The following is an 18,797-nucleotide window of genomic DNA, read 5'->3' on the forward strand; positions in this document are numbered from 1 at the left end:
ATACAAGACTGACTCATGCATTTTTGCTCAAAGGTGAAGATCCTACTCAATGCATGTTCTGTGAGATTCCCCTTTCTGTCAAACATATTTTATTGGACTGTCCACCTTTTAGTGTATGTGGAAAACTCTTTTATAAAGCAAACTCACTTAAAGAGTTTAATATAATTATGGCAGCAAAAGTTTTAACATTTTTATCATATGTTAGTGTAAAAATCTTGTGCAATATAACTTTGTATGTTTGCTGTTTTTTATTGTATTTGTTATACTTGTATCTTTTTAAATTGTTTTTGCCATGAAAATAACCTTAGATGCTGACATGGCATTAGATAAATATATACTACTACTACTACTACTACTGCTACTACTGCTGCTAAAAAAACCTTATTGATCCCAAACCTTTGAACAGTACTGTACGTAAATTCAGTTTAAAATCCTGTCTGCTTAAAAGACTGGAATGTTTTTGTTGTTGTTTTGGGCAGGTTCATGGTATACTCCGCAGGTCCAGTTCTTTTAACACGGGCCGGATTGAGCACCTTTATCATAACCCTCAAACACACACAGAAGGAAGTGAGTTTCACACAAACGCACCTGATTGTGATATGCATGTTTTATGATGTTTGTAAATGCATGAATGTCTTCTAACCTGTGTAAAATATCACCAGGCATTGGATCCACTGGGTGTTGTAAGTTGTTAATTCAGTATTTTTAAGTAATTTTTAAGGTACTTTCCTTTACGGTTGCTATCTAAACATTCTTCAGCAATATTTGGATTGTAATTATTTCTTTTGGGACGAAGTCTGAGAAAATCATTGGTATGGTTCCTCTGTGATAAAACTCATGCATTTGGGCTGCAGTTTATCACAGAGAAGACAGAGGTTTTCTATTTTTATTCCTACAGGGAATGTCATTTACACAGTGCAGTTAAATATGGTTGTCACTCTCCTTTTAAGTGCTTAATCCTGTTTTGTACAAACAAGAGTTTGCCTATTTATGGGAGTGCCAAAAGTGTTCTACGACAGAATTCACTCCCCGAAATGATTAGTTTTAAGTAAAGTCACTTAATAGTCAACCTGTATAAAACATTTGCAATTCAAATACTGTAGGTCTTTCAGTCTGTATCTGGCTTTGAAAGCAAAATGTAAAAAAGTTTTGCACAAAAATCTAGATATGGATTCTCCAGTTATTTCTCTCTTATTCCTCTCCAGCTAATCTGGTGATGGGCAGCTTTTTTGTGCTCAGTAAACAATTTAATAAAAATTTCAGACCTCATGACCTCTTTGTTTCGGGTCTCTGGTTATTTTCGCTTAGGTGGCAATCTTTAAACTTGAGCCGATGTGGAGGAAAAAATGTTTAAACTTCAAACTTTTCAGATTGCTCGGTCACATTTAGGAGGAATGTTTATGTCTTTTATTCTGTGCCTTATAGACATGAAGTTGCACTACGGAGACCTGACTGACAGCACGTGCTTGGTAAAGATTATCAATGAAGTTAAACCCACTGAAATCTACAACCTTGGAGCACAGTCTCACGTCAAGGTACAACTTTCTCCTCCTCCCAACCTCTTGCTTCCTTTCTCTGTATTTCTCAACCACACAGATGCTCTTTGTCTGTCGACTCTCAAACCCTCCTCCTGGACAGACACAAACTGTTTCATAATGACTAAGGTTTCTTTCTCGGTGTCTGAGAGGTGAACAAATGGCCCCATCCAAGTAAGACTTTGGAAAGAAAAAACTCTTAACCAAATACAGAAGACTTTCTTTCACTCATCGTTCCTTTACCCACACCCCTAATGTCTAGTCATCTGGGATGAGGTCAGGGGGATGTTAGTCAGAGAGTTGGCCATCATGGATGTGTGTGAACTGCTGTGTGGGTGCTCCGCCGGGTAATTTATGGGAAACAAGCACAAACAGCAGTTAAAGTGAGAGAGAGGAGATGACGGAATAAGAAGATCAAAACCAGAATAGGGACGAGATAATTCAGAGGGATACGAATGAGACTTTTCTGTTGATATGGTCTCCTTCAGCTACTCATGAGTTCAGTCACAGGAAAAACCAGAGAGAAACCTCAGTGTCATGTCTTTTGCTGTAAAAACAACAAATGAATGGTCCATAAAACAAGTTCTCTGGAATAATTATACTGACCGGGAATTAAAAGATTTGTTCATCCAAATAAAGAAATTCCGCCACCGTTTACTCACCATCTTCCGTAAAGTCATGGCGATTTGGTACAAACAGTGACTGAAGTTTAGTTTTTGGGTGAAATATTCCTTGAAAAGTGTTTTTTTTCGCAAACCATTTATCTTCCATTGCGTGGCGTAATATTGTTGGTTAATATTATTTGACCCCACTCATGTGGCATTTGTTACGTAAGAAAAATGAAAGTAATTTTGGAAGCAGGAAAAGTTACTGCATCTGACGAGAGATCATGGAAACTTTCATAGAACAACATGCACTGATGAATCATCCACAATAAGGCCAGAGACATTTTTATTAAGAAAGTGAATCGAGTCAGTTTTGATTTCCTGCTGTCAAGCTCAATCAAAAGGATACTAAGGAGTCATTTGCACAGAATGTGTTTTTGCTTGTAGTATATCACACATGACCTAACACTCTTTTTGTTAAATCCTTCTTTAGACTGTGCTTTTTTTTTTTTTTATTTTTTTTTAATTCCACTCGCTGCATCTCTCATTTTTAAACACAAATACGCTTCTTGTGTGAACAGCTCTTTAAGTTATTCTTAAACTATTTATTAACCATTTGTGTTTGATAACTGCAGTGGCTTCTTTAGGGATGCTCAAATCATATTTAAAATGTATCAATGTCATTGTATTATGTATTAGTACAAATAGTGCTTTTTGAGAATTGACACTTTTTTTTTGTTATATTTCTTTAAAACAAATGTGACTTGGTTAGATTTGTTTTTATATAATGGCAATATATTCACGCAATTTTGAAAATGGCTTGACTGTTCAAATACTTTTTGGAGTGATAGTCTGTCTTAAATGATTCATGAGCCTCAATGGTTGGTCAGTAGGATGGAAAAATCCAGACTGCACCTGCAGGCTGAAAACGTACTGTTAAATACAGCAGCTGCCGTAATGTGGAACTAAATAATTCAGGTGGAAACTCACTGCAAAACACTGGCATCCATTATACTGAATGGGAGGTGTTCTGGGTGTCCCATCAGGAGGATCATCTGCTGTGATGACGGATAACGGCAGGATGTTCACTGTCACAATGAGTTTTGTACTACTGTGGCTCTTCAGTGGAAAAAAAGGTGCTTTAAGAATAGACATAGGACTAAGGGAGAGTATAGTTCATATTTAAAGATTGCTGTTATACTACGACAACCGCAATCAGGATTGCTATGTGGAAAAATAAACAAGCTTGATTTTATTACACCATCAGTTGAGGCTTGTAAGTGTGTGCGTTTGCCAGGAGTGTTCATTAAAGATAGTTGTTCAATCAGTGCCCGCAGTAATGAAGTGGTAGATCACTGTTACTCTCTGATTGTAGTTTACATTTTTTACTTACCGCACTTTGTTTGGATATGGCAGAAAGAGTGGCAGAGAAAACACACACACACACACACATGCTCGATTTCCAGTTTTTACACACAGGGGTCAGCAAAGTGCTATTTTGTTTGAGAGCACCGCTTGGTGGTTTTTTAGGATATTTGTTTGTGCTTAAAGGAATGTTTCAGGAAGAAAGTGATGGGCTTTTTTTCCTCCATGCACATTCTGTCTTTGTCTGTGAGCATTTATAGTCTTGTTTATAAGTTATTCAAATAAATCAGATGGATAAATGACAGAAGGACGACAAGCATAAAGACTGTAATGAACTGTGATTGAGTTGAAATAAAGTCGTGGGGTGTTCAGGTCTAATGTTGCATAACAATGTTTGAACATTTGATTTTCTTCTAAGATCTCAGTCACTCTCTGTAATTATGACCAATTAAAATGGGAATGTATGCGTGTAGGTGTGTGTGTGTGTGTGTGTGTGTGTGTGTGTGTGTGTGTGTGTGTGTGTGTGTGTATATATATATATATATATATATATATATATATATATATATATATATATATGTGTGTGTGTGTGCGTGTGTGTGTATGTATATATATATATATATATATATATATATATATATATATATATGTGTGTGTGTGTGTGTGTGTGTGTGTGTATATATACATATGCATATGTAAAGTTCGGCAAACCATTCCTGCCTTTATCCTTTTCCTTTTTATTTTACACTTTTAACATTTAACTTTTTTACATTCAATGTTGTAATAAAATATATGCAATTTAACTTATCTGAATTTAAAGGAAAATTATGGCAGTGAATTTTTTTCACATTTTATAAAAGCACAGTATTTAGTACAAACATACACAGTGTGTATATAATTGTTTATTTAAAGAAAGCTTAAATATTTTCAATAAATTAGATTGATAAATAGAAATCAAAGACGTTTATCATGTTAAATTGTTCTTTAATACTTTTATTAAATGCTGTTCTTTAGACTTTCTATTCAAAGGTATTAAGCAGCACAACTGTTTTTAATGTTAATAATAGAGAATTTTTCACGAGCAGCAAATTAGCATATTACAATGATTTCTGAAGGATCATGTGACGCTGAAAACTGGAAGAGTCAGGTTTGCCATCACAGGAATAAGGTATACTTTAAAATCTATTTCGATAGAAAACTGTTATTTATTGTAGTAATAATTCACAGTATTACTGTTTTTGCTGTATTTTTTTATCAAATAAACGCAGCCTTGCTTTCAAAAACATTAAAACAGTCTTACTGACCCCAAACCTTTGAAAGGCAATTGTATCGTTTCAAAAGAAGTTTGTACTAACGATTCTGCCTTAATGTGCTTGAATAATATCTTTAAATCTAATAATTAATTTAAAATGTAAAAAATATTCAAATGGAAAACTTGCAGGGTAGCACCTGTTAGACATGCAGAATAGCATGAAATGTAAGTTAATAACAATAATACAAGTACTGAATTATTCAGGTGGGATATACCAGCTTCAGGAGGTCCATGTGTGCAAACACAATAGAGAGATAAAGGCATCTGTTTACATGTGAATGTGCACTGTTCCGACTGTCGTGTCAGGACCTTGTTTCCAGTGTGTTGTTTGGGGATGACAGGAACAGTAAAAGAAAAGCTGTAAACCATGTCGGGTCAATGTCAGCGTGCGATCACGGCTTTACTACAAAAAGAGCACAGTGTACTTTACATGTTTATGTTTGTACAAGTTTAAACCTTGCGGTTATTATCAAATAACCTCAAATGGAGCTGCCTTGTGGTATAGCAGACTGCGATTGGTCACGAGTTGAAGAGCCACTTTTTTAGGCTGAGATTGAGAGCCAAATAACACATACACACACACACTCACTCACACACACACTTAAACGGCTGGAAAGTGAATTTTAATGCAAAAAAAAAAAATCCATAAATGAATCGACCATATTTAATTAAAAGAGCTTGATGCTTAATTTAATTTCTTTCCAATTTGAATTTGGACTCTTTTCTTTAATGTTAAAGTAGTTCAGATGTAATTGAGAAACTGAGAGCACAAAATAACATCTGTGGTATTTGTGCTAGCATTGTTCTGTTTTGACCTTTTACGTTACCTCGAAGCGTTTAGTATGTTTCTCTTCGACTGAAAGTCTGTTTGTGAATGTATTTTTGTGTTTGCACAGATATCTCTTAGCACCGGTAGAATCTGTTTGCTCATAGTGTTATGTACAGTAGGGTGTGAGTGGCATAAGCTTCGTGTTTGTGTATGGATTAATAGGGATCTGCAAGTAATGTGCAGTTGCTAGACTGGAACGTTGCAATATGTATCGTGTTTTGTGTTCGTCTGCGAACATGTTTGATGTGTAACATAAGTGTTGTCTTGGGAAGACTTTGGTATTGTGTGCATGTTTATAGACTTATGTGACATAGCAGGATTAACATGCACGAGGATGCAGGATTGAGTGACGCGCTGAAACATAATTCAACCTTGGTGAAGTGTAGCACAAAAATCCTTTCTGCTAATTGAGACATAATTTTTTCTTAATAAGGTCATGTTTGCAATGTAGGAGACTTTGTGTAACACTGAGCCTAAGTTTCCTTGTTTGGCTTATTAAGTGGACACCAGCGCTCTCAATTTCGCCCAGATACTTGCAGTTAATTGCTTGTGTAAATCATTCCACTCTTGTCACCTGCAACGACTGACGTCACTGCCAACAAACCGGCCTTTATTCTGTGGGATTACATCATGCTAAAAACATGATTTTGATTTATCAAAATGACAGTGCCTGTGAAGCTGAAGTGATGAATTATGAGAGATAAAAATCTCTGCACTGCCATCTCTGTCACTCATTAAAGGGTGGGAATGAAGATGCATTTGAAACATGTTTGCTTGTGTGGTAGACATGTTGTATAACATGCTCATTCAGACACTGGAAGTGGTAGAAAGTCATTTAATCTCTTTTTTTTTTTGCTTTTCAGTAGACTAGACTAATCATAATAATCATTATTTAAAGTTTTTAACTAATTATTTTTATTTGTCTATAAATATTTGGACATTTTAATGTATTTTTATTTTATTTTAATGGGGCATAATAAATATATATATTATATATAATTTTATTTATATTATTATTATTATATATTTTTTTACTTTATTCATCCATTTTTATATACTTTTTTTATATTCATTTATTTATTAATTTACAGTCATTTGTTTTTATTTCATTTTCATTTATTATGTTTAATTAATCCACAATGTTCAGCGTTGAGCTGGCCAGTTTTAGACATTGACCTAGTTTGTGAATGACAACACAGTTGTGTTGATGCTCTTATTTCGTTATGAATCACTCGGCTTTGAAGAGAAAGGACCCAACAAATGAGACACCTTTGGAAAGTAGCAACATTAAGCGCATCAAGCAGTCACCGCATTAATCAAAGGATTAAAACGGCATTAAATTTGTCTAAAAAAAAATTATAGTACCTTTATGTAAGCCTTGACTGCTCCACATTAGGCAAAGAAAGAACATAAGACAGATGTGTCCTATGGTACACCTGGTCTTTTTTTGGGGGACTATTCAGTCCTAGAAAATGGGTTAAGATGGCTTGACTTATCAACGTGGAGCTCCTTTAAAATTTTGGAAGGAATGTGACTGACATGGTACGTCTGAAAAATATGCCAGTCTTTGTGAATTCGCTAGCACGAGCACTCAACTCTTGATTGAGAGGTGGAAAATAGCCGTTTACAGAATAAAAGCAGGTATTGCAATGAACAATTCGTCTTTTGTGCGGTGTAAACGGACACATTCCTGTCTCATGCCCTGCCCTAAAGGAGTTAACATTAGTCAAGAGAAGCAGTGAGTATTTAGTTTTATTAGCTTTTAGTTTTTATTATTTATTATTATTGCCATTACAATGACCTTGGCAAAATGGTAAACGGAAGTAAGGAATGAAAGAATAAAAATAAAGGATGGAGGTTTGGATCATGGCATTACCAGAGACGTTAGCTCAAGTGATTGGAAGACTATGGATCATGAAATATTCAGCTGCAGGTTACTATCATAGTGTGTGATTCCAAAGTAAACTCTGAAAATGATTAATGATGTTTAAGATTATGGAGTAGGATGCAAGAGTAGAACTTGAGTCTAAAAACATAAGACTCCAGTTATCACGTTATACAGAGAAATGTTATTAGGCCTCGAGGTTTGTATTTCCATCTTTTGTTTCATGCACATTGGTGGAAAGATCTCAAAATCTCCACATTTTTGCTTTCTCATTTAAAACAGAAACCTCTCTGGTTCCCTTTTCTGTGGGTCAAGTCATTGCGCTCTCTCTGTAGTCGACGCTGGTGCCATTTGTCTGCATGACCTTTAGATATGTACTATATACACGTAGTGCTTAACAACAAGTATATATTTTTTTCCTAGTCAGGCCAGCAGTTACAATATGTGTAGCCCTGCCAATATTTCCACAGGCCCTACCACTTTATATTTAGAAACCTGTCTTATAAATTTACTTTTTATTTTAATTATTTTATTTAGTTGTATTGCTTTTTACACAGCTACTTGCCAAATAAATGAACATTAAATACAGATTTGAGTAAAATCTTTATTATTTAAGAGTGCCTCTTATACAAGAGACTTTTTACAGGAATGAGTTGCCTTGAACAACAGTCAGTTTTGTGAAAATTATGGATAAATCAGACTAATCAGAATCAAGTATTTCTGAGCACTGTGTAATCATTTTAATTGGTTTGCTGTTTCAGGACTGCCACAAGTCATTATCCTTCTCTAATGCTCATCTATGTTAGCCAGCTATAGATAACATTACATATTTAATTCATAATTTGCGACAGCAGTGTTCAGTTCTACACAAACATTCGTAAAAACAAACGGGTAAGAAGGGTCGCTGATTGGACCAGTGACCGTCGGTCTGAGATTGTGAGCTGGATTGTTTTTGACACATAAGTGGAAGGCATTTGATGACAACACAAACATTCGGCAAAACAATGATATGGTAATGAATTTGGTCTGTAGAGAGACCTACTAGACACCAGAGTATATAATTACAACTATTTATAGCTTGGAAGCATTCATCATCTTCTCTCAAAATAAACAAGCAGGTCAAGCACTCATATTTGATATTTTTATGTTAATCTGAAGCACATTGTGCTCATTGCTTTTAACAAAACTGAGGTGAATGCTCCGCGATGCAGATCTTGGCATATCAGTTTGTGCATTGTCAGTGTTTCAACAGTCTGTAGGCTTCTTTTACGTACAGATAAGCGCACACAATAGCTCACATCATTCCTTCGAGCTCCTAAATGACAGCGCCTGTCAACTGTGATGACACATGTGCTGTGTGTGTGTCAGAGAGTTGGTTCAGTCAGAGACCACTCACATGTGGTAGTTGTTGGTTTCTGTCAGCACAAGGTTAACTGTCAACTGTCAGGAGTTGAACAGAACCTTGTGTGAGACTGCGCTGTTCTTTAGCAAATGAAATAGCATGATGAAAAACGTGTGGCCGGATTATATGGATTGCACTATTCTCTTCTTTTAGAAGTGTTTGCACAAAGCCCAGACCTGAACACCTTGGGGATGAATTTTGAAAAGCCTGCTGTTAGCCAGACCCAACATAAGCGTCTGACCTCACAGATGCTCCACTCTTTGAATGGATGCAAAACCAAAAGTCATGTTCCAAAATATAATGGAAGAGATTTGAGATTAAATGTTAAATAAAACCCAAGCATTGGTGAGGTCAGGCACTGATGATGAATGATGGGGTCTGGCCTGCTCTTCCAATTCATCCCAGTGCTTTTCAAAGGGGGTTCAGGTCTGGACTTTGCAGGCTGGCGAAGCTATTCAACACCAGATGTAATTATTTAATAATAAATAAATAAAAATTAAAAAACACACATTAAAAACGAAAGAAACAACTAAGAAAAAACAACTTTAAAATGTTATTTTGTAAAGATTTGTTTCTGTTTTGTAAAGTTTTGTTTTGCGTGTGTGTGTTTTAGTTTTTTTATTGTTTTGTTTCTTTTTTTTTGTTTGTTTATAGCCATTTTCTTAGTAAATAAGTAAATACATTTTTCATATATAAATTTTTTTTTTTTTAATATAAATAATTTGTAAAAATAAATGAAAAAACATTTAAATTACATTTTTATTTTAATTAATTAATAATACATTAAAATTAAATATTTATTTAAAAAAATTTAACTAGAACATTAGTGAATAATAGTTTTCAGTTAATAAAGGGTGTTCCTGAGCCCTACTGTTGGAGCTGTGGTGCTTCATGGGCCCAAAAAGGTTGAGAAATGCTGTCTTCTGGAAACATAAGATGTGGTAAAAATAGAGCTTTGTTTTTACAAGGATGGAGACAGTTTAAGGACATCTGTAACAGGCTAAATGATTCCCTAATTATTCGCAGTCATGGTTTCTCCCCTCCCTCCGCTCTCACACACTCAGGCGTGCATGAGTTCTGCGATTGCTACAGACAACTTGCGCCTGGGGCAACCCCAACCGCAGCCCATAATGATCCAGGCTGTTGCCATGTTTACATGTGTGTTTATGTTTGAGGGAAGGAGTGAATGATGAGGTGAGCGTGTCTGGTTGAGCAAGCAGAAGAGCGAGGGACGTTGGTGTCATCTCAAGCATAGATTTAATTAGCTGATGAATTCCAATCCTGACGTGCTGAAGCCGTGAGCAGTGTAGGAGTAGTATCGACAGAGGAGGCCAGCTCTATTAGGTAGAGCCGAAAGAGAGCGGGTGTTCGCTTGTGCACGAGTCGCCCCGGGCCACGGGGATTTTCCCGATGTCAGACATAAATCCTGACCCTGACAGCTCCAAGTTGCTGTGGAAACACGAAGAAATTGCTTTTGCAGCACAATTTTCTACGAGTCTCCTGCTCACTTCGGATAAAATCCCGATAATTTCCAAAATCTTTTCTTAGCCTGCAGATGCATAGAGGGAGCAATTTGGAGTTAGCAGCACACTTACTTGCATCAATGCAATGGCTACAGCTACTAGTAACAGCTGGAAACAGCAAATTACGGTATCGGTGTTCCTCTAATAGCGCTATTTTGGCATTTTCATGACATTTGTAATCCGCGTCCTGGCTGTTTGTTTGGAGAAAACAATGCTTAAGAAATGAAAATTGCTTGCGGCATGGCAAGATGCCGTGAAAGCTCTCCACACAATCTGAAGACATAAATCTACTTTTACCTGACAGAAACATGTCTGTCTTAGTTCGAACTGGTATGATTGAATGTTTTGGCTCATATTTAAGTGCATGTTTGCACAGTCCAAAAAACTTCAAGCTAATTATCCCAGCAACGGTAATGATAGCTACTGGACGAGAGCCAAGCAACACAGCTAAAGTCAATCTGTAGCTGCATTATAAGGATTATTACGAAAGTGCTGCGAATTTGCGTTGCGAAGTTACTTGGATATCGTTTCAGTCTCACGATAATCTGCTGTCAGTCGCTTTTGTTTTTTCTCTGAGGTGTGGTTACAGATGCGCACTAGGGTATTTCAGGACTAATTCAGATCGTGCCTGTTGCTGAGGGCTTGTCTTGGTGGAAAAAACGTGTAGGTGCGATTCTGAGAAGCGTAGGTTATGTCAAATTTGAGGAACAGGTTAGATGAGTTGTCTCTCCCTCTCTTTCTCCTGCTCAGTTCCTGTCTGTTTTTCTGTTTCTTGCTTTCTCTCCCTATCTTTAACATCTCGGTTTCAGTCAGGGATTCCCCGCCTCGCTCGTGTTTGGGAATTGAGTATGTCTGAACTCGTTAAATTAGAGCAAGGACCTTCTTTCTCAAAAACACTGTAGTAATTCAGTTGCATGATGCAGCACCTCAAACTATTTGCAATGTTTAAGGAATAGTTCATCCAGATATTAACACTTATTTTACTCACCTTTGCTCTGTATACAGTATGACAACATTTTGTAACACTTTGATGAGTGTAACTTTTTCCATATAAATACAATTAAATTATTAAAGGTTTCAAAAGTATGCAAAGGCATAATGAAAGTGTGATAGAAGTTCATATGAGTCTGTGCGCTAAATTAATTTAAAGTCGTAGGATAACTATTTATTAGGAGCAGGTTAAAAAAATTATCTTTCACTGAAAATATTGATGTCCATTCTTGTTCTCTTTCCCGCGTTCATGAGAGAAGTAACAGTAACTGATTTATGAAAAAAAATTGTTCTTTTACGTGTTTTTAAATCTTTTTTTATGAATCAGTTAACCAAATCCTAAAAAGTTCAGATTTTCGGTTCATAGTCAGTTTCAGAATCAGCTTTATTGCGAGGTATGTTTACACATAAACAAGAAATTTGTTTTAGTTACAAAAGCTTCATAGTGCAACCAAATGACAGTGACAAGACAGATAATAGTAAAAAATAATATAAAAAATAAACGAAATAGACAGTGTACAAAAAGCAAAAACTAAATATAATATAGACAATTATGATGTACAGGTATGATGTGTTGTAAATTTTTAATGTAAACAAGTGTTTTTATAATAGTTTGTACTACACTGCAAAATCAATCTACCTTAGAGATAGTTTAACATTGTTAGATAATACTGTGTTGTTGTTCTTTAGATGGCTTGCAAATTACATGCCCTGTTATCCATATACTGTACATGATTTAGCTGTTTGACCCAGTTTACATGAGCTAGAAGACAGATCGTTTGATGCTCTGTGTTTTCCAGTAACAGCAGAGCATGCAGCTCTATGCAAACAAAGACACTTGATATCAACCAAAGAAAAGATACCTTCTCTCAGTTTAGAGCGCTTTGCACTGAGTTTTATTACCAGGCAGTTGCTTGTTTTCATATTTCCTTAAATTATGTTTATGTTGGCAACTTCTTGGCTTATGTTATTGAGTTATGTCATAAGAACGAATTGCATTTAGCCATTTACTTGTATACTTTTACATTTAAGTCTTACGCATAAGTGCCTTGTGTTTGGCAGATCTCCTTTGACCTGGCTGAGTACACCGCAGACGTTGACGGGGTGGGGACCCTACGGCTGCTGGATGCAGTGAAGACCTGCGGTTTAACTGACACCGTCCGCTTCTACCAGGCCTCCACCAGCGAGCTCTACGGGAAAGTACAGGAAATTCCCCAGAAGGAGACCACACCGTTTTACCCACGATCTCCTTATGGTCAGCATGCACACATCTAAAAACATGCTGTTTCATATTTTTACGTTGTTATAATAAATAATAATAATAAATAAATACACAAAATATATATCTTTTTTTCGCCAGGTGCTGCTAAACTCTATGCATACTGGATCGTGGTGAACTTCAGGGAAGCCTATAACCTCTTTGCTGTGAATGGGATCTTGTTCAATCATGAGAGTCCTAGAAGAGGTCAGAAACATGCCACAAACTTTTTCTCTGTTTTGGTTTGTTTGGTTCTTTTAGTGCAGAGATACTGAGATCACTTTTCTCGGGGGCCACTTTCTGGTAAAAGTACGCCTTACGTGGTTTCATTTTCATTTGGTTTTGAAAAATGTGCAGTAACCAAGAGCCACTGCTATGTGTTAGACCTCATAATTTCTGTCACCTCATTCATCAAAACGGGCATAAGTTCTGTCAACTCAACCTCCTTTTTAATTTTCATAACAAAATAAGAGTAATGAATAGTGGGGGTTTAAAAATGTTAGTCTTGCATACAAATGCGTTTATAATCTTTAAATCCTTCCAGTATGTTACAGGTTCACTCAAAAATCTAAATTCTGTCATAATTTACTTGTGTGGTATTTTTAAGATTTGTGATTCTCGTTAAACTATCCCTTTAACATCTCAACTACCCTACCATTCAAAAGTTTGGGGTCAGTAAGATTTTATGTTTTTGTAAGAAGTCTCCTATTTTCAACAAGGCTGCATTTATTTGATCAAAAATACACTAATATTATGATATCGCAATTTAAAAGAACAGGCATTTTTATTTTTTATTACATTTTAAAAGTAATTTTAAAGTTAGCTGAAGCAATTACTCCAGTCTTCAGTGTCACGTGATGCTGATTTGCTGCTCAGGAATCATTTCTTATTATTAATGTTGAAATATAGACTGCTAAATGAAGTGTGGAAATCATTGCAGTGTTTTTTTTAGGATTCTTTGATAAATGATTTATTTAATGCAGAGCAACTTTTTTTTTTTTTTTTTTTTTTTAAGAAATCATGTGTAGCAATAAAATGTTCTTAATATAAATGTCATTATAAAAGTATAAATTTTTTTCAAAAATAAAACCTTACTGACCCCAAGCTTTTCAACGTAATGAATAAAAAAAATCATCGTAATGTAGCGCACACTACACATGCAAATATGAATTTTAAAGAACCAATTTTCAACTAATTTGTAGACTCATCCACAAGCGTATTCATCCATCAATTTTAGGTGTGAAGCTTTCATAGTTTGCTTAAATTACAAATATTTGCTACTAGATGCAACCTCCGGAGTGAAATATTCTGTCAGTGCCTTGATAGCAGTCTTGGCGCGACAGAACTGTTTACATTACAAGTTCGTGGCGTGACACTCTACTCCAATTATAGCACTTAAAGTGTAGATATTTTCAGTAATTGTAATGGGAGTGACAGTTTTGTAGTGCCATGTGATTAAATCTAGTTTAATTTAATTTCTTAATCAGACAGAATCAGGCTTATCTAGATGTCAAGATGGCCCACTAGGTTAGGAGACATACAATAACAGCTCTACACACTACACTAAAGGAAGTGATGCAAGAGTCCAGGGAGCATGTTATATGTGTGGCCAGACCCATTGTGATTGGTTTACGGGAGAGTATCATGACACAACATTTGGTAAAGGGTGCAGCCATGACATCTTCTCAACAACAAGAGTGTTGTTCTGAGCCAAATCCCCCCCGACCACACACAAACACACAATTCCAGAGCACAGGAAGAGCGATGATGTCATTAGTGGCGTGTTTTTTTTTTTTTTTTTTTTTTAAGCCAATGACACTAACATAGCCAACTAGACAGTCTAAGTGTGTGTGTGTGTATAAGTTTAAGGAAGATGAGGAAAGAAGGGAGTACAGGGCTGGAGTAGGGTTAGATAGCTAGACAGGGAGGGAGATGGATGGGATAGTGTGAAAAAAGCCAACTTCATTTCCTGTCTGATCTCAGTGGTAGCCTCCCCTCATTGGGCTGGCCGGCAATGATGAGTTAATCTGGTTTGGAATTCACTTCGGAATTTCAGCCGGTATCCACTTTCACCAATAAACAAACCTCGAAAGAGTTTACGAAATATGAGAAGAGAAAAATAATCTGTTACAAATCCGCCACAGAGACGTCTGTTGTCTGTGCGCATGTGAAAGCAGTTACACTTTGACACCTATTCAGGTTCTTATGTCTAATAATAGTGGGTAGTTATAGACGAGAGAAGCGGTCATGCCAGTCAATCCGACGACATCTGAGGGCTCCTCCATTACTCGCTCTTCTCTCGTCTTTTTGTTCCCTCACGATCCCTCTTTCTTGTTGAAAGACGAGCGTTTTAAGAAGTTAAACCTCTCCAGGTGAGAAGGGCTGCACCTGTATGAAGGTGTCGATGGACCTCTCACCTATCGCAGACACACACACACACACACACACACACACACACATTCACACTGTTGGATGAGCCGTGAGATGTTTTGCTCTTTCACTCCTCGTCTACCCGTCTCACACACCTGTGTTTGTGTATTCATGTTGTCACAGCAACAAAGAAGGGAAGTGAATGAGATGCTCCTTTAATGTCTCAAATTAAACATCACTCCTCACCTTGTATCTCTGTCGCTTTCTGCTTCTCACTCTCTGTCTGTCCGACACACACTTCAACATACACTCCCAAAAGCTTACATGGTTCGTTACTTGGGGCTCGACAATAAGGATTTTTTTTCTAAATGCCTAGCTGGTGATGTAGTTCAGATTTCTACATGACTCTTGGATAATTAGTTGTATTATATTATACATTTTATTTTTATAAAAACACATTTTAAGGCAAAACCTTTTATTATTTGCAGCATAATTTGTCACATTTATTTATCAATTAATCGATTTAAGTTTTTAATGTATGTTATTAATATAATATTTATTTTATGATCTCTTGTCTTGTATAATTACCTATGGTTTTTCAGGAATGTGGGGTTCAGTTATTTTTTATTATTAGAAAAAATATATTTATGCAATATATAAAATAACTATCAATAATATATTGAAGATATATAATTAATAAATATTAAATGAGTCCTATTATGCCACTTTTTTACAATATGTTATTGAAGTCTCAAGTGTCCCCAATTTCTGTCTATGAAGTTTCAGCTGGAAATACCCCACGAGTCATTTATTATATCATTTTGAAAATGCCCATTTTGAGTGGAAGCAGAAACGCACTGTTTTCATGCATGTCTCTTTAAATGCAAATGAGCTGCTGCCCCACCCCCCACTCCTCTTCCAGTATAGGGCTGTACTTCTCATACCTCAGATACTCTGCTAAAAAAAACATCTGTTTGGTTTTGATGATCATATCTATCGCTCTGAAATCATTTGTTTTAAACCATGTTAGTTGAAACTTCAAATAAACGGTTTCATGAGTGCACACGTGCAGAAAGCGGCTGTCACGCGGCATGTGAGTGCTAAACTAAGTTCTCTTTCATGTCTTATTGAACTTAAAAAGAAATTGCATGTTTATATTAGAATCTCTGTGCCAGCAGCAAAAACGTCCATTTCCCGCTAACATTTGAGCGACGTTAAGTGTTTTCTTAAACAGCACTGATTGGCCAGTGTTCACACGCTCAACAGATTTGACTCTGATTGGGTTCAATGATCATTGCTTCACGCTCTTCACCAAAGCACAGAAGAAGTGATGGAAAGTTTGGATCATTTTATGGACCCGGTCATTTAAATCTCTTTCATCAAAATGTAATTTCGTTCATTTAATTCATTTCAACAGAATATAATTAATCTTAAATAGCCAAATTCACCAACACATCTACTTACGCGACATTGAACATATTTTGAATCAGAAAAACAACTATAATACAACCAAGGCTACTACTACTAGTTCTGTTTCCTGTTAAGAACCTATAGGAAGATGTGCATGCGGGTAAACCTGAAATGAACGATTCCCTCGACCAGACAACTTGATATTCCTGATTCATATGAATGATTTGTTCATACTGTACTTTTGACAACACTACAGCAGTGTAATATACAGTAAATAAATGAATAAATCCACTGAGGCTGTGCTCATCAGTGCAGCCAAAGACAGAACAGTTAGCATGCTTTGCTTGAACTTTTGTTTTGGTGTTAGAACTGGTACACTGATGTCGCGATTTCACGTTTTCTGGGTGGGTAGGTGCACCTGTTATAGCACTTAAAAGTCTGATTTTCATGATATGTCCCTTTTAAGAAAGTCATAAAATATTTTACGTTCGTAATTTTTGACCTTTCTAAATGTTAATTTCATATTAATATTATCATGCAAATATTTTTTTCACCAATACATTTTTATTTCTATATTTTTTTCATTTAATGTAATTTCTTTTCAAAGAAAATTTCGAATAGTATCTGGAAGTTATATGGTTATAGTTTTCTGCATGTAACTATATTAAAAACTCATGCTAACTGTTATTTCTGGTTTGACATTGCAGCTTTGCCGGTTCTGAAAGAGAGCAGGGTGCTGCTGTGTGTTTGTCATTCATTTAAATGAACGTGGCAAGCCGATGGTTGCGTGTACATCTGCATGAATGTGTGTTCAGACATGTGTCAAGAAACAGGAATAGGGCCTTATACTGACAGTCGTTTTTTCACATGCTGGAAATATCTGAGTGTCAGTGACTGATAGACCAGACATCTTGACTGCACTTTATTTCCACCTGGTTTGGCAGGGCGTCTTTCCATCCATTAGAAATTTCGCCTAGGTACTCAACGTTACCCTCGCTCATTACTCTTAAAATGTGCATTGACAGTGCCCGGGCACCTTCCGCTGCCAACACGCACACCTGCAGGTCTGCCGCGATCCCGTCCGCATAATCATGGTCTAAACGTGCCCTAAACTGGGTTGTTTTAGACTTGATGAGAGCGAGCTGCGGTCGACTCCCTGCGACTCTGCTCCTCGTCACGGCTTCCCACCGTGTGCTAAGAGACGGCCTAATTACACTCCGACTGGAAACAGGAGCCGGTGTGCGGAAATGGCCTGTCTTGGACTTTTAAACACACTTGCGCACAGACGCATAGCCGCCCCATTATTGTGGACCACGGTTTGGTCAATCGGCGTCGATTTACCTTTTCCCCCTCTTTTTTTTCAAAAGAGTGAACAGAAATCAGATCCTCGGGTCCCCCCCCCTGTGGTTTGTCTGTGACGACGGATTGACCCGGCTGTTTACAGTGTGGTATTTTAAACCGTTCTTCTCGTGCCAAGCTCACGCACCTGGTCATGAGCTGCGTTTAGTTCGGATTAGAAAGAGCCCTTTGTGATAGCAGCAAGCCTGCGCACGGGGGGCCCATGACGGACACCCTGTAAGTGGAAAGAGCCTGTCCACTTATGAATTTTTATTTTTTTATTTTTTACATTTCATTTCAGGTTACACTGCAGATCAGGGCTCAGCAATTAAGGTGACCCGCTGCGGGCCTAGGGACACTGTTTTGGATCAGTGCTACAGCATATCTTTTTTCATGTACAGTACAATATATTTTTTTGCCTGGAAAACATAAACATATGGTTTTCTATGACATTTAATTGCGGATTCTGCTTACTAGTAAAAACTTTATTGCTGTTTTTAGTTAACATTTGATTTAAAATGGTGAAAATGTTTATAATTATTATTATTATTTAAAAAAAATAATGTACACTTTAATGTCAAGCTTTTGGATGATCCAGCACTACATTATACCGCATTGTGTATGTATGTATTTTTTTTTTTAGTTAAAGCTTTCCCTGAGAACCAAACCAATGACCTTTGCGTCGATTGGGATTATTGTCTACTGTTTGAATGCTTTTAAATAATTAAAGAAATGTACCTTTATGCATTTGACAAGTGGTTTTTTTAATGAAGTGACTTGCGCTGTATTTAAAGTATATAAGTTCATGCATTTCCTGGGAATCGAACTTTGGGAAATGTGTGTGTTTTAGCCATGGTTTGGCTGTTTGAGCAAGAATGCTTAAAAATGTATTTCAATAATTTTCAAATAAATTTACATTTATACATTTGGCAGACGGTTTTATTCAAAGTGAGTTATAGACATGTCATCAGTTCA

At 36.5% G+C, this 18,797-nt stretch overlaps 1 protein-coding gene across 2 annotated transcripts in view; it reads left to right on the forward strand.

Moving 5' to 3' along the window:
- Nucleotides 1-18,797, forward strand: part of LOC113120935 (GDP-mannose 4,6 dehydratase) — a 64,853-nt gene that overhangs the window by 9,095 nt on the left and 36,961 nt on the right. Inside the window, exons 3-7 of one of the 2 annotated variants that reach the window (XM_026291088.1) lie at nt 480-567; nt 663-683; nt 1,426-1,535; nt 12,509-12,701; nt 12,807-12,911. In XM_026291088.1, coding sequence (XP_026146873.1) covers nt 480-567; nt 663-683; nt 1,426-1,535; nt 12,509-12,701; nt 12,807-12,911 — 517 coding nt within the window. The remainder of the gene's footprint in view (nt 1-479; nt 568-662; nt 684-1,425; nt 1,536-12,508; nt 12,702-12,806; nt 12,912-18,797) is intronic. The other variant, XM_026291089.1, reaches the window with a different exon arrangement.

Source organism: Carassius auratus, chromosome 20, assembly GCF_003368295.1.
Source record: "Carassius auratus strain Wakin chromosome 20, ASM336829v1, whole genome shotgun sequence".
NCBI classification, from domain to species: Eukaryota; Metazoa; Chordata; class Actinopteri; order Cypriniformes; family Cyprinidae; genus Carassius; species Carassius auratus.